This window comes from Lasiodiplodia theobromae (assembly GCF_012971845.1).
Source record: "Lasiodiplodia theobromae strain AM2As chromosome Unknown scaffold_50, whole genome shotgun sequence".
Taxonomy (NCBI): Eukaryota; Fungi; Ascomycota; class Dothideomycetes; order Botryosphaeriales; family Botryosphaeriaceae; genus Lasiodiplodia; species Lasiodiplodia theobromae.
Genome location: NW_023336531.1, coordinates 134,433 through 156,989, shown reverse-complemented (window position 1 = coordinate 156,989; position 22,557 = coordinate 134,433). Strand labels below are relative to the sequence as shown.

The 22,557-nt window shown below is 51.8% G+C and overlaps 6 protein-coding genes across 6 annotated transcripts; 2 read left to right on the top strand and 4 right to left on the bottom strand.

The window, feature by feature from the left end:
* Positions 1-2,841: 2,841 nt before the first annotated feature.
* On the top strand, positions 2,842-3,705 carry LTHEOB_11564 (uncharacterized protein; the record flags this gene model as incomplete). Its single annotated transcript, XM_035508334.1, has 1 exon — positions 2,842-3,705. The coding sequence occupies one exon, from the start codon at positions 2,842-2,844 to the stop codon at positions 3,703-3,705; it is 864 nt and encodes a 287-aa protein (XP_035365887.1).
* Positions 3,706-4,122: 417 nt separating this feature from the next.
* Positions 4,123-5,550, bottom strand: LTHEOB_11563 (M protein repeat protein; the record flags this gene model as incomplete). Its single annotated transcript, XM_035508333.1, has 2 exons — positions 4,123-4,962; positions 5,017-5,550. 2 exons carry the CDS (start codon positions 5,548-5,550, stop codon positions 4,123-4,125), a joined length of 1,374 nt encoding a protein of 457 aa, XP_035365886.1.
* A 2,393-nt stretch (positions 5,551-7,943) lies between these two features.
* On the bottom strand, positions 7,944-9,899 carry LTHEOB_11562 (2-keto-gluconate dehydrogenase; the record flags this gene model as incomplete). The annotated part of the gene is made up of 4 exons (XM_035508332.1): positions 7,944-8,792; positions 8,846-9,498; positions 9,556-9,695; positions 9,745-9,899. The coding sequence occupies 4 exons, from the start codon at positions 9,897-9,899 to the stop codon at positions 7,944-7,946; spliced, it is 1,797 nt and encodes a 598-aa protein (XP_035365885.1).
* Positions 9,900-11,540: 1,641 nt separating this feature from the next.
* On the bottom strand, positions 11,541-14,339 carry LTHEOB_11561 (uncharacterized protein; the record flags this gene model as incomplete). Its single annotated transcript, XM_035508331.1, has 7 exons — positions 11,541-11,736; positions 11,792-12,328; positions 12,376-12,397; positions 12,578-13,735; positions 13,864-13,941; positions 13,994-14,174; positions 14,232-14,339. 7 exons carry the CDS (start codon positions 14,337-14,339, stop codon positions 11,541-11,543), a joined length of 2,280 nt encoding a protein of 759 aa, XP_035365884.1.
* Positions 14,340-17,778: 3,439 nt separating this feature from the next.
* LTHEOB_11560 (uncharacterized protein) lies at positions 17,779-19,408 on the top strand (the record flags this gene model as incomplete). The annotated part of the gene is made up of 2 exons (XM_035508330.1): positions 17,779-18,058; positions 18,552-19,408. The coding sequence occupies 2 exons, from the start codon at positions 17,779-17,781 to the stop codon at positions 19,406-19,408; spliced, it is 1,137 nt and encodes a 378-aa protein (XP_035365883.1).
* A 220-nt stretch (positions 19,409-19,628) lies between these two features.
* Positions 19,629-21,852, bottom strand: LTHEOB_11559 (Glutamyl-trna amidotransferase; the record flags this gene model as incomplete). The annotated part of the gene is made up of 6 exons (XM_035508328.1): positions 19,629-19,801; positions 19,860-20,107; positions 20,159-20,274; positions 20,329-20,711; positions 20,761-21,568; positions 21,628-21,852. 6 exons carry the CDS (start codon positions 21,850-21,852, stop codon positions 19,629-19,631), a joined length of 1,953 nt encoding a protein of 650 aa, XP_035365882.1.
* Between the last annotated feature and the right edge of the window lie 705 nt (positions 21,853-22,557).

The following is a 22,557-nucleotide window of genomic DNA, read 5'->3' as shown; positions in this document are numbered from 1 at the left end:
CTGCAAAGCTATCAGCCAAGAAAAAAGAAATGTGCACTCCGCACTTTGCGCAGCGACACGACTGGCTCGCTTATTCGCAAGGGGGTATGAGTTGACAGCTATAGCGAGAGATAGCTGAGACTTCGTATAGTGGCTGAACATCCTGGCCTCCACTCGCTATTTCCTGCCCCGGAGCTTTTGCCATAAGGCTTGCTCAGCACATCGTCCCATAATGGGCAAGTTAAATTTTGCCTCATAAGCCAATCATTACTGACTGGAAGAGGCTGAAGGCTTACAAACCTCAGCCTTGGAGCTGATTATACACAGTCCTGCTGGGATCTCTGCACGATGGCTCAGCTCATGCATGTCAGCCTGCCACGGAGACCTTTATGGCAAAAGGCCCTCTGAGCACATTGATTAAGCTGCCACTGTCGTCAATCACTCTCGTTGTATCGAAGTCATAATTAGAGTGTTGCAGTTTACACGGTTGTGAACAACCGGGCTTCTTTTTATTTCCATAACAACTAGTCAATTTTAAAGTTAGCACCACAGAGGCCAGTGCTGAACGCGCGGTAATATCTTAGAGAGAAAGCTTATCAGCAACTCGGGTCTTATCTTGAGCGCTACATGTCTTCTATATCCATCATAGGGATTAATTTCGTTGATCATGCATGAGTACGCATATCAAAGCCCATCACAAAACTCCTATCAGGGTAGTTGAAGCTATCGTCCGGACGAGAACTTCGAGTTAAAAATTCTACATACACGTCCAGACGATAGCTTCAGCTACCCACATGTGGTAATTCTCGGGCCTCCAGCTCCGCACATTCAGCCACAATAAACCTGGTCCGGCCTTTCGCACCTGCCCTCACCCCAAGCTTCTACCCACTGACTGGCTTCTGACAGCATCACACGGCAGACGCGTGTGCGTGGCGAGCTGACAGCCCTCGCCAGTGTGCCCGTGCTGGAGAGGCCGGGGTAATTTGGTGTTGTGGTAGGTTCTTCTTTGTCGACTCAGCCGTAAGATGGCTGGCAGCCTCGTTTACTTATCCCGGGGGACTTGAGCCAAAACCTGTTCTCTTATCAGCCTTTCATCCAGCATAAATGACTCATTGAGCTTCGCGATCGATAGTGCTGCCTGCAGAGTAGCATCTTATTTGCTACGTCCATCTCTTAGATGAGGCTAGTCTTTAGATATGCTTTATCAACCGTACTGGGGTTTCAGTGTCGCAACAGTAGAATTTAAAGTGAGCAGTGTCTCTCCATACCGCTTGTGCCCTCTCCTCAGCCTTTGCAACCTTTTTTCCAAAAGAACCCAAGCTCTTCACACTAGCACAAACGTGCATCTGCCTGGTAAGCTGGCCCCTTCCTCAAAGCCCTCGACCTTCGAAGGCTTACGAGCTTACCTGTGAATTAGAAGCATGTCACATAGCCCAAACTCAAACCAGAGCCAGAGTACTCATAGTCAGGGAGACTACGAGATGCATCGTTTTCACTCAATCCCGTCCGGCCAGGAAAACCTCGTAACATGCCTGGACCAACCAGCCACGACGGGTAACAAAAGCAATCGGAAGTCGCCGGTTCTTCACTGGAGGCTTTTCGTTGGCCTCCTATGGATTGCAGCTATAATCCTTCTGCTGTGGCTCAACTTTAGTAGCTTTGTCATTGGTGGCTCTGCCTGGTGTTTGAAGAAGCAGTGCGGAGTCATCCAGTACAACGCCGAGTCTGAAGTTACCACCAACTCATTAATCGAAAAATACGACAAGGACAACCATAATTTACTAGGTGGTCTTCAGTTTGCAGCAAAGGCACTTGAGGTGTGGTTCATGTATATCGCTTCAAGCTTAGTCTACCTTGTAGCTTATACTCTCGCTCGGCGAACAGGAGGTACGTAATTACACATGATAGTAAAGAGCGATCAGAGCACTGAGTACCATAGGTCTTCCCACCGGACATATTTTGACGCATCTGGAGTACGCCGATCTCCTCTGGCTGCTTGGTCTAATCCGATCCCTGCTTGGTCTAATCCGATCCAGAACTCTCAGAGTAGAGTCCGGAAGGGCCGTGCTCAGCAATCGTATGCCCAAGACGTACCTGTATCTCTTCACATTACTGGCGGTCTTGATGTGCATTATTGCAAACCTCATAGGTCCATCGATAGCTATTCTTATACTACCCACTCTCCACTGGAAACAGACCAAGCACTTCAACGAGGCCCACTTCGTTCACCTGGAAGCCGATAGTCCACCAGCGGGCGATCTCACTCCTGGATGTACCGCTAACGATTTGAGAAAGCCTGACTACACATGTTTTCAGAGGCATCACGAGAACGACATCGATGCATTGATTATCGGTAACGCTGTCATAATTGACAAAGCAATCAATGAATCGATCGAAGATTCATATCCGTTACAAAACACTGTTGTCTCATACGAGGGTATTCTGCCTTTTGTATACAACATAATTAATCCTGATCCGAAATCGAAAGCGAATGCATCCATTATGTGGGTTCCAAGTAGACAAGTACTCCGCTCACTTTCCAATGACTTCGAACAACTTTACGCTATCTCCGAAGGTAAAAAGCCAACGGAGTCTAGTTATACGAAGCGCTTTGAAGCCTACAACAATTCGAAGTCTCTTGTCCTTCAGCGCCAAGGACCGGTAATCGGGATGGAGCCCTTTTTAGTCTATGGGAGTTTGACAACTACCACAATCGACAGCGACCGCGAAGTTCTTTGCTATCACTCGGAAGTCGCAACATGCTTCGGCGCCCTTCAGGGATGGAATAAGGCAAACAAAAACTACACGATCGCATCCTTCACGATACTCGCAGATGAAGCTAAAGGCTTGCTTCCAATCAAGATGCGGATCTACTGGTCTGACCGCAGTGGCCTATTTCAGAGCAATTCCTCCGATCCATGCCTCAGAAACGGCACAGCTACTGAGAGCAACCAGTGCGACTATGACACATTCCTTCCTGATGATCCTGACGAAAGTTACTTGGTCATGGAACTCTCGCAACCCACTTCTCCACATCCAGAATTGGTCTGGGTGATATTGTTCGCTCTTTCGTACGGTTTTGCTACGTACACCTTTGATGCAACAACTATCTTTCCAAATCTTCAGAATGTCATAGTCCCTGAGCCTCCACAGCCAAATTCAACCAAATCCACAGCATTTAATCCAGCGTGGGTGCTCGCCGCATGGGGAGTCAACCCGGATGGCAGCCTGTCTTCAAGTCGGGACGCGGTTCTCAAGCTCCAACAATCAGCTCAGGCTGCGTTTTATGAGACTATAGTCAATCCTCGCGATTCCTCGAACTTTATTGGAGCACTCATGTACACCATGGCTCAGGCGGCTTCCCTCGTCACGTTCACGAATAGAACCATTGATGATCCCTGGTTACAGCCGTTGAAGACCGACAACAGAACCGTGCTCTGGACGAACATCAAGCAGGAGATCTGGGGTTGGGAGATCGGATCACGCACTTCGATTCTCGGTGTCGGGGTTGCCATCGCTGGAATCCTGACAGTCCTCGTTCGAACAGGGCTACTAATCATCATGCGGGAGAAGCAGCGTGGGACTACGGAGATCATCGCAGCAGCGCTGCAGCATCGGTACCACGGCGAGTTCGGTCGTGCTATGAAGGAGTCAGAGCTTGCTCGTGTCAGATATCAGATTGGACAAGATGAGGAAACGGGGAAATTGCGGTTTGTACCTTTGTGATGAATTCTATTTGGTAGACTGAAGTGGACACAACTGGGTTGAAAGGTATGCGTTTCCAACTTGACGACTGATGAGCTTACTCAGATTAAATGAAGTATATATGAGAGCTTTATAGATTGAATGCGCTTCTCTTGTGCCCGTAACGCGACATGAAGTAATAAATTGCACAAAACAAACCTAACAAATCCAGCTGCCCGCACATGAAGAGCTTTGCTTTGGCGGTAGCTGGCGCCGCAATGCGGAGGCCGTGCCTGCTACGGAGCTGGGTGAAAGACTAGGGATGCTTGACTTGGAGGACTTGGAGCATCACGCCCTAAAGTACCAAATCAAAGGTCCTCCGCTCAAAAATCCATAGCTAAGTATAATTATCAATCTCAAACCGCATGTTCGGCAACCCGCTCGAAAAAAAAAAAGTATCTATACGCTACCTGTTATTATACTCTCGTAATCGGCAAGTGCCTTCTTAGCGGCTTCAACCTCCCCAGCCCTCAACCTCGCCTTTTCTTCGGCGTTCTTCATCTTATCTCTCGCCTCCTTGAACTCATCCTCCGCGTCCTTCGCTCTCACCTTCGCCTCTTCCACCTTCTCGGCCGCATCTCTTATCGCCGCTCTCACCCTCTCCATTACGTCCCCTACCGCCCGCGCCGCCTGGTCATGCTCCGCCTTTACCCTGGCGCAGAAATCCTTCGCGCCCCGCTCCAACGCCTCCATGGCCTCCTTCCGCCTCTGCAGTAGCCGCACCGCACCATCAGAAACAAATGTCGTCAGCGCAGAGCGCCGCATCAGATGGCCGTGCTCCTCGGCGCTCAAGCTCGCGCCCACTTCCGAAAGCTGCCGCATGAGCGCTATCTCGGAGACATCCTGGCACACCCGATACTGGATCAGGGCGACGGCTTTGAAAAACTCGGACGCCTGTTGCGATAAGGCCTGGAGGCGTTCGCTCTGCGTGTTGGCAGCGGCGTGGGCGCGGAGGAGGTCGAGGATCTTGGGGTCCGGCGGCGGCTGTTCTTGTCTATCGTGCTGATCACGACGACTCTGTGCGGCCTCTGTGGTAGTGGCCGTTATGGAGTCGAGCTCCGCGGTGAGCTCGTCGACGTTGCCGGGACGCAGGCCGCTTTGCAGGTTGCAGGCGTAGCGGAAAACGGCGCGCCAGAAGGACCCGCTGGCCGAGGAGGGCAGGGTGGCGCGTGAGATAATGTAGATGGCGTGGATGATGACAAAGACACCGCAGTCGTGTTCGTTGTCTTGCTGGAGCGCCTGCGCTTATTTTCTTAGTGAAACGTTGTTCCTGGCTCCTCACGTCTTCCTTACCGTGGGATCGAGGTACAGATCGAGCTGCTTCTGCGGAGAAATCCCGAGGAATTGCGAGATGGCCAAGATAGCAGGTCTCAGGCTTTCAAGATGAACTCGCCCGGCTATCGAGTCGTACACGGTCACCTTGATTGTTCCGGGTGCAATGCGGTATGAAAGTAGTCGCCAGTGCCGTAGCTTTGAATCGAATAGCGGCACAAGAACAATCTCATCCGACTCGCGAAGCCTGATGGCTTTGCTCTTCGAAGACGCCCATGTATCCCACTCACCATCTCCTGGAACCTGGCCAATGTCTACTAGGCGTACGCCTATGATAGGCATGAAGAAGGATATAACCAACATGATTGTCTCCTCTCCAAGCCAATTTGACCCTTGCAAATCGCGCGTTGCCTTGGTCAGTCTTTCTTGGTCATCCCGTCCGGTGGCAGAGCTATCAGCCTCCTCAATGAGCGATTGTATTCCGCTGGCACCATCCTGAGCTGCATCAAGGCCGTCAGAGTAGTCTTCTGCGAGGTCTGGGTCGGAATGGGGCATTTTAGCAGTATTCTCTGATTCGAGCGAGTCAGGGCTGGAGCAGTCATCTGGCTGCATGTTGGAGGAGGAATTCCACTCTGCAGCTATGGAGCTATCACGGATTGGAGATGTCGATACTGAGTCATTTTCGTCACAACGATCCGACTCTAGCAGGCCCCGGCTCCGGTTAGGAAGCGTATCAATCCTGTGTCTCTTGTTCGGCCGCAATGCAGTAGGTTGTGTGCCGCCTGACATTCCATCTCGTAACCCGTCCTGCGCCATAGACCTCTTTTTCTTTGCATATTTGGATTTCCTCTTAGGGGGCTCCGGGGTTCTATTGGCGGGGTTTACGTACGGTCCGGTTGGCAGTTGGAAGTGATTTGTTTCTAAGTGCTGCTTCCCATATAGAAATCCTGTCAGAGGGTGGTAAGCTAAATCGTGCTCTCTAAGACGTCGTGAATGAACGTGGCCCGGTGGCCTTTTATGGCTGACTGTTTCCTCGGGTCTCATGTCGGCTGGAGCAGCATCTAAAAGTCCCCCCTTCCGCCAGACGTTTTCCCAGTCTACTTCGAGAGGGTACTTCTCATCCGATCCGCCATCTTGGAGACGCAAGACCATGGCGAGATTTATCCATTGGACTATTTCCGCCCATTCGAAGGTGTCTTCCGGCCAGGCAACTATGTCGCTGTAAACGCACCGCGGGATGTGCTCGAGTGCTTCAACACCCCATCTCATCCTAATGACCTGAGCCATTTTCTTCATTTGAAACGGGTCACCCGCGTGTGGTTGTTGTTTTCTCGCAGGAGTCCGAAGGGCCTCGTATATGGCTACGGTATCATCAAGCATGCGCTGCATGTCATCGCCGTAAAGCCCAAGCATCGTCACATCATTGGCCATAAAGGCGATGAAATCGTCAGCCTGAATTGCAACGCCATCACCAGTGGTACGGAGGAGAGTTTCAAATGTTTCGTACACCTTCAAGCGACTTGGCCCAGGGGGCACATTCGAAGCATATGAGACAAGGGAGTCTTGTCCATCAGAGCTTCCCTGCTTAATCCGCTCAAAATAATCTAGGACGGTAATGTCGAGGCCCGAAGGTGTTTGCAATCGGGTACGAGGTCTATGCGTCGCCGTAACCTCGTCTGCCTCTGTTGCCGTAAACCATGAAGGACTTGAGGGGGTGGTTGCGCTCTCGGAGTAGGATAAGGCCGTTGCGGGTGAGATTGGAGGCTGGCGCGGCTGTGATGATGAAGGAGGCGATTGCGTTCGAGCCGTAGTATGTGGCAGGGTAAGCTAGGTAGATATAAAGGATGAACCTGTTTCGGGCGTACCAAAAATCGGCTGGGTGGACGTTGTTGGTCCATTGTTTCGGCCACAGCCGACGACGGCCCGCCGGTAGCTTCCCCGGGCGATACTGTTTTGCACTGATGAACGGTACCACAGAGCAGTGGCAGGCTTCTGCGGACGGGCGCTAGAAAAAGTTTTCGCGGCCCCACTTGAATCGCTTGGCGAGGGAGATCCCTCGTGATGCGAAAGAAGTGGAATTGCGGTGCGTGTAGAGCAGATGATGTGACAGCAGAAGGCTAACAGGCAGCAATGTAGAGAAGGCCAAGCAGATTATCTAGACACTAGACGAAAGTAGAGCATTGCTCTACTACTTATTGTCGTATAGCTGAGGGCATTTTTGGGATGCCTCAGCAATCAGCAGTGGCTAAAGGCTGTAGCTTCAACACATCCCGACATCTATGACTATCTGGAATTTCTGTTCTTGAATTCCATTTGGCACAGTAACGATGCGGGGAGACCGCCGGTGGCCCGAGCGTAAATGTAACGGCGAATCAGCGCTTAAACCTACACTATATAGTACAGCCCCCTCTCGCAGCCGATAGCTAGCATAAAGAACAGTAGGGCTTTAGAACGTAGCGTAACTGTACCCGAGCTTTACCTTAGAAAAATAACATATATGGGTAGTTGAAGTTATCGTCCAGACGAGAATATGGAGATAAGAATTCTACATTCTCGTCCGAACGATAGCTTTAGCTACTTATAACATAAGCAAAAGATAAATTTACGCCATCGGCTCCAAGAGAGGATTTATTATATAACGGCCGCATATGTGCAAATTCAAAGCTCCCCAACCGGACCTCCACGGCTGCGTACAGTGATTAATCTCAAACCACAGTTTCGGCGGCACGCTTTTATTCTGCTAAGCGTATACAATTCAAGCGGTTGTGCTTACGCCGCTTGTAAGCACAACCGCTTGAGCTTGAACGTAGATCAAGTAGGCCATTTAAGGTCGTTTACAATCCGCTTACTTGATTGCTTGCTAAGCTGCTTGTGCTTACTGCGAACCCTGGTATTTCTCCCGCAAAACCCATGTACTGACTGCTATTCCACAAGAAGTACTATCGAGTCTACGTAACGGTGTACGCGTTAAGCTCCCTCGCCAGGTGCTGCGCGAAACCACACATGGTCAAGGTGGGATTCCAGCTCCCAGCCGTCGGGAACAAGGCGCCTCCCGTCACGAACACGTTCTGGACGCCATGCGGTCTTCCAAGCGCGTCGACCGAGCCCCCTGCCTCCTCGCCGCCCACAAACGCCGTGCTCGCTTCATGCACGATTCCAGGAACGCGAACGTTCTCCGGGCGCTCCCTGGACCAGAAACCAGAACCACCGGTCGGACCATCATGCCAGTACTCCAGCCCCAGATCTTTTCCTTTCGGCGCGGGACCCGACATCGCCTCAATCGTCTGGTATGTCGCCTCGTCCATCAGGTCCCACAGCTTCCTGTCGGCGTCGGTGAGCGTGTACTGCAGCTTCACGTTGGTCGTGACGTCTTGGTTCTGCTCGTCGCGCCGGAACCAGCTGTGCGGATTGTGCTCGGAGAACTCGCCGAGCGTGGCGCACACGAAGACGACGTGCTCGGTCGAGTCACGCAGCTGCTCTTCCGTGGCAGCGGCGGCGTAGTCGGGGCATTCGCGCGCCGCGTCTTCCGCGTCCTCCGTCGGGTTCGGGCTGTGGATGGCCGTGACCTGCACGTGGTACTGCTGTTTGGTGTCCGCGTCCTCGCCTGCGAGGTAGTGCGCCGCGATCTCGAGCTTGCAGGGCTGGTCCGACTTCCCGATGGCCGGCGACCATGGCCCGAAGGTGGAAAGCGGCACCCTGGCGGTTATGTGAGTCTGGAAGTGGCCCGTCACTCGCTTTCCCACTGTTTTGGCGCAGCTGTCGAAGCTGTTCAGCAGCAGTGTGGCGGCTGGGAACGCCTGGCGGGATCTGTTAGTGTTTCTGTGCACCGTTCCGGGCGCGTGGGACTTACACCAGCGCAGAGTACGACTTTAGTGTTGTCGTTGGCCCATGAGATTGGCCCAAGGCTCGTCTCAATTGAGCGAACCATACCGCCATCGGCTCTCAGCTTTTCCACAACACACCCGAGCGCAATATCAAGACGTGCGCCGGTCCCCTCCTTCTCCTTTGCCGCCTGTTCCTCTTTGATGCGAAGAAGGGGTCCAGGTACCGAGAATTTGTTGAAGCGAAGCGTTGACGTTGGGCTGCGACGGCCAACAGAAAGCTGGGCAGGTTCGCTGACTGTTGTGGTCGGGATTCGGTCGCCCGGTTCACGAAGCCTTTCGTCAATCACATCCTGAAGACCTGCGAAGATGGTATCGTCCACATCGCTGGCACTGGTGACATTTAGGAGGCGCTTCGCCTCGGGCCAGAATATGGCTTCCTGGGTGGCTTTGATCATGGACTCAGGAAAGCCTCTCATGTCCTCGATCCTGGGTTGCGGCGACCAGGCAGACCAGAAGGCCGATCTGCCGCCGAAGAAGGGGCAGGAGCCATGGCAGTATCCCAACAGAGGGTCTTTGAATGTTTTCTCCGACAAGGTCCAAGGGAACGTCTCAGAGACTCCCCCAAGCACCACCTTGAATGGAAGCGGAAGGTTTTGGAAGTGGCTCGGCAGCCAAAAGTCTGCGTACTGTTAAGCCGACGAGTCGCCGTGGCCACAGGGGGTTGAATCACGCATACCACCTCGTTCTAGGCACAGAATACGCTTCTTTGGGTCGATCCGCAGAGTCTCGGAGATGAAGGCGAGAGCGGTGCAACCGGATCCGACCACAATGTAGTCGAATTCTTCATCTTTGACAATCGTGGGCCACTTCTCATGACTTGTAATGCGTCAGTTGGGTTGTTATGCGACCGTTGCTAGTCACTGACCTGACGAAATAATGGTTGGTCATCACCCAAGAGGCACTCGGATCCTGCTTGCCAGGTACGGGAAATCCTCCTCCGGTTTTTTTGGGCTGTTGAGTGTAGTTCTGCGGCGGATGACCGACACGGTCGTAGAAGTTTGGAATTCCAAACGGAGCCATGGCGTGTGGTGAGAACGGGAGGTAGGTGAGCCGATCAGGCTGCGCAGGTGATGTCCTGCAGAGATGTGACGTTTGAGGAAGATTTTTTTGACCGTTTGGGATGTGGGATTGAAGGATAGCGCAGGCTTGTGGCGGAATGGGTGAGGCATGATCTGAAGGGTTATATATATGACCTCCCGCTTGACATGATGACGTTCACCTGCGGGCTTCAGGAGGACGACGGTGTAGCAGATTGCCAGGGTAAGCAGTCCGAATCCGAGTAGACGGATAGGCCGGCATGGCCTTGTGGTGAAGACCCCCAAATGAAGACTAGCCACCGGCTGTACTTACCCCCCTTTGTGCTCTGTAGCTAGGTTGAACCTAGTAACGGCTCGCCCCGGTCCGCAGGCAAAGCTGAAAACGGAAACACCCCAGGCAGTGGTTTTCGCAACCGAGAGTGATAGGTTGCGGCCCCCTCTCCTCGTGCGTCTCAGCGCAGCAGCAGCAGCAGCAAGACACGCGCTCCTCCACTCTGGCATCTCCACTTGCATCCGACAATCGTCATTGTCACATGGAAGGTGTGCCAAATCGCTTGCTCCCCGCGCCGCTGTCGTGCCTTCGGTGCGCGCTATCGAATCCTTCCTCCCTCGCTCCCGTCTGACGGGCATGCGAGCGTGTAAGGTGCCGCTTCCGATAGGCCTGCCGCGTGAAGGCTGACTTCAACCACGGCCCTCTCCCCCCCCCCAGCTAGTTCGCAGCAACACTGCCCCCGCCGTCGAGACCTCTCCACCCAGACTCAGCGATCTTGTGTACTTCCAGCTGTTGGATCATTGCCGTTCGCAGAATTACGCACAGATTTAGAATCAGATCGAAAGTCTGCGCTGTGACTAGCGGACAGAGGCGTATCATTAGATCACAAGGCTCATCAGTGAACAGTTCCAATCCTTCATGCGACCGAGGCTGCTTTACTCCGCAGACACAGCCCCGCCTAGTGCTACGATGAGTGAGACACTGAGTTGCATGGGCACTGGTTGGCTGATCTTTATAGTACACTCTGCCTTGCCAACATTGTACAAATGCCGTACAAGCTTATCTAATTTATAAAAAGTATTATAGTAACTAGCTAGTAGTAGATTAATTTAGTAACGCTAAACGGGTACATTATTTGGTAGACGCGTTACGATAGGCGGTAAGAGCGGGTATTTAGATTAGTAGTAGAATTTGGGTAACCCGCATTTACAGCGACCCGCGTGGCGGACTCTAATTTTCGCGCAAACTCTGTATCTGAATAGTTGATACATGGTGGTAGAGACGTAAACGCATAACTGTTGATTCGATATTTACGTCAGGTTGTAGTCGAAAGTTTGATTTACCTTGACCAATAATGGACCACGCTATCGAAGTCGCTATCTTTCAGATCCGCCAGCTGTCGTGTGTCTTCGGGCCTCACATCTCTGTATAGTTGTAAAGCAGAACTGAGTGCAAGCCGAGCTTCTTCTTGTTGATTCAGGCCTTGGTGAACAACGTGTTTGACCCAATGTGCGCGCGCCCGCTCTCCCCGATAATGATGCTGATTGCGGTAAATTCCCAACGCCTGATTTACTAAGGCTCTTTTTTCCTGCGTGTCAGCGACAGGACTATTGCAAGTGGTTGGACTGCGTCTTACAGCGCTTCAGACAGCTCTCTACGTTTGGCCAGGTGAGCAGCGTTTTTGCAACACATGTCAGCTGTTCTGTGATGGTAGTTGCCGATGGTCTCTTGGAAGTGGATCATAGAACGGTGGTGGAATTGATAGCTCTGATTCGCATCGCCCAGTGCGGCATGGATGTTGCCAAGCGCCGAAAGCACTCTTCCGGTTCTGTGAAGCTGAATTTAGCATTGTTAAGAGGGTAGGACGACATGGATGATCATACATCATAGACTGGCGGTCATTGGGACCATAGAGAGCCTCGCGTTCTTTTAGCGCCATTGACGCATGGCCCAATGCTTCCTCGGTTCGTCCTGTCAGAAGACAGGCGCAAGCAAGATTTGTAAGCGTCAAAGTCCGAATCGGCGTTAACCTCGTCACATCTTTAATTTTGGCCGCTTCTTCAAGAGCTGCATGGTTGCAGCGCATGGATTCATCCCAATTCCGTAACATGATGTGCGCCGTGGCTAGCTCAAAATAAGAGATGGGAAGCCGGGGGTCAGCCTCAGCAGTTGGAGCCTGAGATGCTTCTATCATCATGTTGTTGTAGATCTGGAAGTTGTGTCGGGCCAGCTCCCCTTGGTTGATCTCTGCCGCATTGCAGCCCATGTTTCGATGCGTTTCAGCCAATAGAATGCGGGCTCTATCAACGTCGTCAGTAGCTGAAGAATTATCCCTGCCATTGAAACAAGAGTAGAGGTTGCTTTGTGCGAGCTTGAAACATCCTATGGCTGGCTCATTCATTCCACGCTCTTGGTGGTACCTGTCTGTGATCAGCAGTGGCCCAAGGGTGGATGGGACTGTGCATACCATCCAAGTTCGTTCAACAGTTCTGCAAAGTCGATGTTTTGGACTAACTCATTTTTGGTAGACGTTGGACTTCGCTCAAACCGACTCTTGAGGCGTGTAATGTGCGGACATAATTCTTCGCAGTCTTTCCAACGCGCAACGCTTTGACGAACTGCAAGCCCCGCCTTGGGCCATGCATTCAGAACGATGAGGCATGCCGTACCAAAATGTTCAATAAAGCTTTGATGGTCAAGCTTTGCCCGTGCGGCATCCTGAATCAGTCGATGAACCGTAATGGTCTGAGATTCTCGGTAGTTTGAAATCAGTGAAGACTTCCAAAGCTCGAATCTAGCGTCTTGGTACTCGGTCATGGTCCGCGGATATCCAGAGCAGTGAACTTTCCCAACTGAAGCCTCCAACATTCTGCCAGATATGCCATCTGGATCAAGGAATGACAGGACACTGAGAAGAGCGGACGAGTGACGCAATCCCTGAAGAGCCCAGACAGATGCAATTGTGTGCACGTAAGATTCTGGTCGGTTTCTGGACTCGAAGGAGAGGCTGAATAGTTCCTGGTGAGCTTCTTCCTCATCATAACGGGACACAAATTCCTGAAACGAAAGGTCCTGGCGAATCATGACGCCTGCCATCTGCGTCAAGGCAAGAGGGAATCGGTCAAGTCTCTGAACCACCTGCTCAGCCCAACTGTGTTCACTAGCTTCATTCTCGCGCCACGTAGCTTTCAGCAGCAGAGAAATGGCGTCAGGGGTGCTAAGTGGTTCCAGAGCCCTGCCGTGCGCCGAGTTATAAAGCTTCGTCTTCGCCAGAGGATCTCGACTCGTGATGAGAATAGACCCCGTGCTTCCAATTGGAGGCCAAAAGTCTACTAGAAGATCATGACTGCTCAGGTTGTCAAAGACGAGAAGCCATGAAGCCTCTCCGTCAGGTCCGTTCTCCAGTCTTTTGTAAGATCGAACGGGTTTGGCCAGCCAGCCCTTGACCATCTCGCGGGTAATGTCCAAGTCCTTGGCATCCAGGGATACTTCTGGCACAAGGCCAAGCTCGATCGCAATCCTGCTAAATTCGCTGGCCAATACCTGTGCTTCGTCGGCGTGGAGCCAGAAAATAGCATCATAGTCATCCAGGTGAGATAAGCAAAATTCGACTGCAATCTGGGTTTTTCCCATGCCTCCTGGACCGCACAATGCAAATGTTGATAGACCTTCCTCACGAAAGTCTTCGGTGGACTGGTTCGACAGCTGAGGCAGTAGGAATTCTTCCAATTCCTCAAGAACATCACGGCGGCCAGAGAAGTCCTTGTTCCGCGTGAAGGGCACCATGTGTCGTGGCAGTTGAGGGTCTCTCCGAACAAATGAAAGCTCTGGGACATGGGGTAATATGTCTATTCGCGGTATCGTATGGAATGTTGCGTGATGGCTTACACCTTGTTGCACTGTAATTATACAATAATTAGCTGTGATGGCTACTTGTAGTATTTTGAAAACTGACCTTCGTCTGCGGGAGTAGGAAGCTGCGAGTTGGAGAGGCTTGCAAGAGTCAGCTCGTCTAGAACTTGCGGAGGGCTATCTGCAGCAAACAATCAGAGTAGTGCAATCGTTCCGCATTTGGGGGAACTTACAGTCCCCTATGTTCTCCTGGATTCGATCTTGGGCGCTTTCGATGGCTGGGCGGAGAAATCTCTTGATTGTGTGGAAATCTTTTCCGAAGGGCCGAATTTTGCAGAGGTTGAAATGATCTGTGGAAACTTCAAGGTATTCTTCAAGGCGGGATTCAGTTTTTGCCATCCCATTCGCTGTCAGCTGCGGCGCAATCAGCAGTGGCCGGGACGGGTTTAAAGCCCTCTGTAGCATACTTACTTTGACTTTTGGAGACTGAAATGGAAGTCCTTTCAGTAGTGTGGCAATATTTTCACATATTGATAGGATGGGTAGGTCTGAGGCGATTTCTTCAAATTGTGTGGACATTTTTGTAAGTTCTCGAGCATCCTCTTTCGAGACTATGTGTCTCTTTCTATACCTCTGGCGGAGTCTCAAGAGGACTTGTGCATTGTTCCAGCACCTGTCTTTGTCATTTCTCGAGTGTGGTGTCCCCAACAAGATGATTGCAGCAATAGCATTTGTGAAAGCATGAAGCTGCGAGCCACGTTGGAAGGCAAGACAAAGAGCCTAAGTGGATCAGCGGATTCACTTGCTAAGTTCAAGAACTCTTACCTTCTTCAAGATAATTCCACCACTGCTGTGAGCAACAAAGATTGTTGGACATGATCGAATCTAATTATCATGAGAAATCGGAAGTTACGAGGGGCAGGTGGATTAGCTACCTGATCCTCATCTTTGAGAAGTAAAAGTGCCTCTAGTAGCTCTGATCCTTGTTCGAAAACCTCTGTCCACGTGCACGAGCCCTCCGGATCAAGCCCATGGTCGAAAGCGTAGATTGCGGGGTTGGGAAAAGATTCATCTGCCATTGCTTCCAGCCAGGTTCTCTCAGATCCATCTCGCCAGTCTTCTGGGGGCAAGACTCCGATTCCAGGAACAGCGATCACTCTGTTGCCAGACAATGAGCACGCAGCATCACCATGTTTGGCTGGGGGGTCTCACAAAGTCCGAGCGTCTCCTCCCCGGGATAGCTCCCGAAGCTTCCGACGTAGCTCTGGCCGGCGGTCCATGGCTGGTTCTCCTGGGAGGAAGTGCGTTGGGCATTGCAGCAGTGGTCGTTGGGCAGAGGGGTCCCCAATCCTGCTCCATGAGCGATGAGGCTACCCCGCACAAGGCTGTCGGGCGCCAACACCTCATGTGCGCTGCTGCAGTAAGATAACATGCGCGGGTTGTGTGGAGCCACGCGAAAATGGAATTCATGCGCCATGAACCGGTGTGCGCAGCCGCGCATACTATGGCGTCAGCCTACGTAAACGTAGCTCATTGGCTGGTGGACCCAAGCTCGCTGCACGATAAGCATTAGTTGAGAATCCTTGCATGTACCGAGGAGCAACGAATAGAAAAACTTGACCACTTAATCAAAGAAGCTTACGCTGGAACAATTCTACATTTATTTCTCGACGATAAATTCAGCTGCCCACAGACGTTGGCTCCAAAGCGCTTTGCGAATCAAGATGGCTGAAGATGTTATAACCTATCTTTACATGATCCCACGAGACAAGCTGTGGGATCACGAAAAACCATACTTGCTCGCGCTTGACCAGCCTGTGAGCATTCCCAAAACAAACATATCTATGGAAAGGAACGATGGCATCAAGGTTGCTGATATCCGAGATCGACTGGGTGACTTTAATATGAAACAAGATGGGTTTTCATTGATGAATTTGGATGTAGACATGAGCCCGGATGAATTTGACAACGAGGAGAAGATTGAGAAATACTTTCTCCCACCTGCGGCGGAATCGTTGAAAGAATTTCTTGGTGCGTCGAGAGTACAAGTTTTTGACTTTTTGGTACGTTGCACTATCACGACCCTACCGTATGCTCACTGAAACCGGCAGGTGCGTCGGAGCCACGAGAGCTTTCCGATATCTACAGGCGAACCTTACGACCATCAACAGCCCTCGACAATTCTTCACATCGGTAGGAAGAATCGCAGAGCTTATGCGCATCCACTGACTTACCTGAAAGATACTACGCCTGCTTGGACGAGACAGCAGGTGCAGAACCTCAATCCGTCGTCTTGGAAAGAAATGTCTGCGAAGCGATTTCAATTTGTAAAGTGCGCAAGTGGCCTTGACCATCAACATCATGCATACTAATTTTCCACAGTGTATGGAAGCCATTGCGTGGCCCAGTCAAGAGATGGCCGCTCTGTCTGTGTAGTAGTCAGACAGTTGATCCGGCAAGCGATCTCCAAGCCCGAGATCTTGTACTCAGCAATACCGTCGTGGAGTCCTATCAAGTGCACTACTCGAAAAGGCACAGATTTTACTACGTGCGGGATCAAGCTCCTAGCGAAGCATGGGTCTTTCTGCAATCAGATTCGTCAGGGCAAACAGGTATGCAATTCCAAAATCTAACACGGCCCGACACTAATTTACGTACATGAAGGCACCCCTCATTCATCATTCTCGAATCCATTGGAAAATGATACTGACTGTGGTCGGGAGAGCATTGAACTTCGGGCATTGGTGTTCTATGACTAGCAGGACTGATTGGGGTTTCCTGCATGTCATAACGGTTGGGGTCTGATAATAAAAAATCATAAACTGATAATGACCGCTCAGCCTGACCTCCTCTCTTTTGAATCCTCTCCCGGCTTGGGCCTCGATGATGATTTTGATTCTTCCTTATACTTTGTGTCGTTCTTCGATTCTTGGCTGTCTTTGGGCCTGGATGAACTTGATGTGGAGCGAGATTTATCGGTGTCGTATAGGGCCTTTTGATTACCAGGAAGGCCTTGGCCCCCAATCACGATATGTTCGCCCTTCTGAAATGCGTTTGTCTCGGCAAGGCGGCTGCGAGGCTCGCTTTGGCTTTCCTGCGCCCCAAGATTGCAAGCGATAGCCTTCCACGGCTGAATGCGGTCGTCTTGGTGGGGATCCATGCCTGTTCGCAGTTAGTAGAGATCCTGGTGATGAGCATCGCCTTTGGAGCTCACCGGCTGGCTTGAACCAAAGGCCTTTTGGAATAGTGAACGTGCAAGGCTTTCGGAAATCGCCACGCTGCGCAAGCTCTTCAGACGTGGCTCGCACTGCCATCAAACGCTTTATATGCAGGTCCATTGGGCAGGAATTCCTGTACGCCAGCCCATGAACATCTGAGCGAACACAGCCATCTGATGATCTCTCTGACTTGTCACGCGGCTTGCATGACGATTGTGGCGATTGAAACCACGTAGAAGATGTACGCAAGCATTCGATGCGGAGTTGGACCGTAATGGGGCAAAGCTGTCACCAGGCACTCATCCTTGGCAACTCTCAGTTCTCGGCTACGTTCGGCTGAATGCGTGCTACACAGCCTGATTCCATGCGGCTCTGCTCCTGTGATAGGGTGCCCTTCAGCCTTGGGTAGATTCATTGGCGACGCCGCAAGGCTGTGGGTCCAGCGAGAATTTTGTGCCGGAACACGTCGTTCGCAGGAAGTCAGCCTGTTGCCCTGCATGTCCGCATCGGTTCTCAGACTCCGTGAATATCGAGGCTTTAAGCTTTGTCCAGAAATATCATATGCGCAGCAGTTAAACGTAGTCGGGAAACATGGATACATGAGCCGCATTGCCAAACTTACTTAACCCCACTTTGAGCATTGTCGTGCAGAGGCATGTGAAACAAACCACCCCGCTTTCTATCTCCGATAAACAAAATCCCGCCATGCATCCGTCAGCGAATGGTTGCAGATCCCCACCACCCAGTGCGGGAGGTAATGCCTGTCTGATAAGCCTGCATGGACCGGCGGAAGCTGACCAATGAGAGCCGCAGTCACTCCAAGGGACTACGCCAATGCGGTTTCGCTCTATGCGCAACGGAACATCTTTACGTCCATCTACCCGGGCGAGCACTTTGACGGACTGGCCAAGTTTCTGATGAGAGGCTTCTCCGGGTCGTGCGCAGATCGACGCTTCGCGCCCGTGGAACGGCCCGGCGAGTTTGCAACTTTGTACTGGATGTCCGGTTCGGACGAGAACCAGCTTCGACACCTGCACACCGTGGAAGAGCTGAAGAAGCTATTCGCAGAGGGCGCCGGGGGTACACCGCTTCTTTCCTCGATTCTTTTCCTCAAGGGCCAGCCATCTCCGTCATGGCTTGCGGGATTGGGCTCGTTTCTCAGTGTGGATCCAGTGGTTTTCCAGAGACACTTGGAGCTTGTTCCATCTTTTGGTGGGCGGCGGTGCTTCTTCTCTCCGCCTTTGCCTTCGGCAGAGCATGATACTATCCGTCTCAAGTTTCCAACAATTGGAACGAGATGGACAAACGGACACTCCAACATCCATGCCCATGTCGACGCAACCAGACGCAAGGGGGCAGAAGAAATGAAACAATATCTTCACCTATCCAGTGTTGCCGTGAATGTGGCTCTTGGAAATTCCATAGTCAGATCATATCACGTTCATGATGCTGAGATATTCTCAATTGAGCAGCACCTCTCTATTTCCCTCCATCAATTGCACGGCAAGTGGATCGGTACATTTCCCATACATGTGCAAGAGAATAGCCTACTGTATGCTGATCAATCAAGCAGTTCTTGTCTGGACTGATGCAGGACGAGACCTCAACGAAGGACCGAAGGGACCATGGCTTGACTCTCACAACGAACAGGTCACACCAGTCACTTCGCCTTTCTTTCCGACATTCCAGCACCTCCCAGAACTGCATCGAAGGTCGAGCTCTATTCCTACAACCACCGAAAACCATCTGAAGGGCCCGTTTCCTCAAAGCGCTGCGCTTCTCCCTTGCAACTATGGTAGGTTCCTTGACAAATCGCTGATGGCAAAGGACGCCTTCTATGCCGTGCATGATATATTCGGCTTCTGCGCTTCTGCAATCTGCCAGTTCCTCAACATGATCGAGAGCGTCATCGAAGAGGAGACGGGATTTGCAGCAATGTCGAACACGCAGTACTCGTTGTCAACACTGCTGTATCACCAAGACGTTCTCGAAAAGCAAACACGGGACCTGCGCTCTTCTATCGAAAAGATTCGAGCCCGAGGCGGGAGCAGCTGGCCGCACGCTCAAGAAGGGGACGGGAAAGAAGACGTTGAAGCGGCCGCGCACTCGCTGATGCGGGATTACGAAGAACTCTTGTTCAGGGCGCACACTCTCTCCAAGCGCTGCAAGAGTGGGATTGCTGTGCTGATGAGTCAGGCTTCCATTGAGGAGTCCAAGAAGGCGATTTCTCAGACGGAGAAGATGAAGGCGCTCACTTTGCTCGGGTTCTTCTACCTACCGCTTTCCTTTACTACCTCTTTCTTTGGCATGAACTTGGGCGCGGTCGGTACGGGTGGTAAAATGGGGATTTGGGTTTGGTTTGTGGTGTCGATTCCCGTCCTTCTGATTTCTTTTGGGTTTCTCAAGCTCATGACTTTTCGTCTTCGCTGATCTCTCGTACTAAGTTGAGCCATTTTTTTTTTTACTTTCTTTATTGAAGCATTGATAAATCTACTATTTTCACGAACCGAACTCTAAGAATGCATTTTATACCTGCAGACAGCGTAGGGGATATTCGTTGCCAGTTGATCATCGACCAACAAACAGGAAACGAGTGACGAACGAAAAACAGGATGAGAGGTAGATCTCATGGACTCTACACGATATTCCGTCAAAACATGCGCTTGCCGGTGTTTACTTTTGTAGCACGGCCGGAAGCATTGAAGAAATCCAGCACCGTGGCAATCAGTGCCACGTCCATATGCGGCTTGCCCATTAAAGACGCCACAACCGGAAGCATCTCCACATCCCCTGAGATCCTTGACTGGTACGGGATTTCCGCAACTAAAACTGTGCATTAGCAGCTGCTCGTGTTCCGCAGAGCTTCGGTTCAGAGGCTTACTGGGTACCGCCAGCTCGGGTGCTCCGAGAATCGCGCTTAAGTCTGTGTTGCGCAAGCCCGGAGTTGGAGCCGTTGGCAGCGCTTGGTATTCGTCTCTATAGTTTGGCTTGGCTTCAGCGATGGGGAGGACCACAATGGTGTTTGCGCCAGGTGCTGAAAAGAATTTCTTTGTGAACCAGTCTCTGAATACGTCGAGCCGCCTTTCTATTTCTTGGTGCTCTTCGAGGGTTACCTTTGAGCCTTGTGTCCTGTGTGTTGTCAGCGTAGCTGCGGCAGGTTGCAGGTGGTTGTGTTCTTACCATATCCAACGGACGCACTCGGATATGAAAGGCTCTTTGTGGTACTTTTCCCGATAGGCTGCTCTGAATTCGTCGAATGCGTGGAACGCGGCGTAATAGAAGCCATGAGCTGTTGCCTGAAGCACAGCATGTCAGCCTAGATGTAAATCAGTCATTTGATAAGCACTTACATTGAACAAGTACACTCCGAGATCCGCCTCATTCTCGGCAGGGTTTGATGCCCAGTGATCTGCAATAGAAACCCGCCTGACCTCGGTCCCGCCGTGTCGGGCGAAGTCAGCTGCGAATTCCTCAAGCATTCTCGACTGCACTTCGCCAACAACAGGCACAAAGTCGTCGAAGTAAATGACCTGGGGATGTTGTTTCTTTGCTGGCTGGCCGGTGATCCAGCCCTTCACGAAGCAGTGAAGCTTAGTCAAGTCTCTGGAAAACGCTCCAAGAGCATCGAAGCGGTCCCAGAGCCGCACGATGCCGTCGACAGGCAATATGCCAGTTGTCATTCGGAAGCCGAAGATGCCGTTGGCCAGTGCCGGGATCCGCATGCTGCCGGTTGCTGGAACACGTATCAGCAACAGTACCGGTCAGCCATGCGGGTTTCTCACCGTCGGTGCCTAATGCTATATCGAGCCAATCATAGGCGGCCACTGATGCAGCACTGCCGCTGCTGCTTCCTCCTGGGATCTGGTGCCCGTCTGCTCGTGGATTGAGAGGAGAGACGGAGTTCACATTCTGGGTCGGGTGCTCTTGTAGAATGAATGCACTCATGCGAGTTTTTCCCACGATGTGAGCTCCTTTCGCAACGAGGTTGCTGATCGCCGATGCAGTATAGTTCTGCACCGAGTGAGCTTGCCGATAGGGCCGACTGTTGAGCGAGGTGGATATTCCATCCAGGTGGAAGACGTCCTTTACCGCAACTCTGATGCCGTCCAGTGGATAGCATATTGACGGATCTGCGCAGAGCCGTGACGGAACCAGGATACCGGGCGCACAATCATCGTCGGAAGTGTCATCGGCCGGATAGAAAGTCGTTTTGGAGTCTTTGGAGGTGAGAGTCGACTGGATAAATGCTTTGTTCTCATCGTCCATGATGCGGAAGACTTCGTAGGGTACGCCTGACATTATCAGATACGGGCCCGGGCGGAGAATCCCCTCCTGGTCACCGGGAAATTGCCCCTTGATCCATTCTGTGTTCCATTCGTGGAGCTCCGATTTTTCAACCTTGATAGTGACAGAGCTGTCGTTGAGTCCGTGGATGATGATGCCTTCAAGGAACTCCTCTCGGAAAACGTCGTCTTTTGCCGTGAAGTCTTCAACATTCTTCTTGACAAAATCGGCATCGATGTCGGTCTCTGCTCCAATCGAAACCACAGTAGCGAGTGAGGTTATATTAGAAAAGTCGGCGCCAAGGGCCTGCTGCGATTAGTATCATTGTTGGCGAGGAGCAGCAGGGGGGTGGGCGATGCGCATACTTTACCCACAGGCCGTGCGAGATATCGACAATCTCCAAGTCGGAACCGGACCCCCGACTGGGAAACCTGCTCTTCCACAGGATAGTGTGTTTCTTTCGAGTTCAAGAGAGGCGTCATGAGTTCCACCTGAGCGAACGCCGAGCTGACCCAGACCACGGCGAAGAAGGCGGTCCATCGCGGAAACCCCCGCTTGAGGGGGAGAGCGCTCTTCGCATGGCGAGTCATGCTCTGTGGGCATCCCACTGTCTGGTGTGTGCTACGACCGGTGTTTGCTACGAGGTGCACGCGCTGACGGTCAGGTCGAGACACGTTGAGCGGGAACACTTGTGTAACGTGGGGCCGCAGCGAATCGTGGGCAACGGAAGAGCGCGGGGTAAGCAAAGAGTAGTTAGCAGCGGGAGACGTTGAACACCGCGGAAGATGGATTTATTTTATTCCTTGTGTCTGCCAAGTCTGAAAACAGTTGCAAAGAAGGTAGGTCGATGATGGGGCTGGTGACGGGGCTGTTTCGCCTTTTTGAAACACTGCGATAAGTAGCTTAGGTACTCACCGCCTCACAAAACCAAAGCCTCGCTGTTGAACTCAGCTTATTTCTTTAAGGCAAGGCGTTAAAGCTTAAATCGAGGACACGGCAGCGGAGAAAGCCTGACAACAGGGACCGGAAACCGAATACCTGGGCTGAGGCGTCCACTGATGCGGGAAGGTAACCCGTGCCATTGAGTACAGGGCTCAGAATTCGGGGGCTGACAGCCTGTCGATCGCCAGCCTTGTACGGAGTCTAAGCGACAACTGCTGCTTGCAGATAATGCTCAGTTTATGCTCTCAACTGTATTCGTCTCCTACAGGGTCACTGCGAAGGGATGTTACTTGTGCGTTTTAATCGTGTGACCTAAATTTTATTACCCGCGGAATCTCAGTCAATCCGCGTTT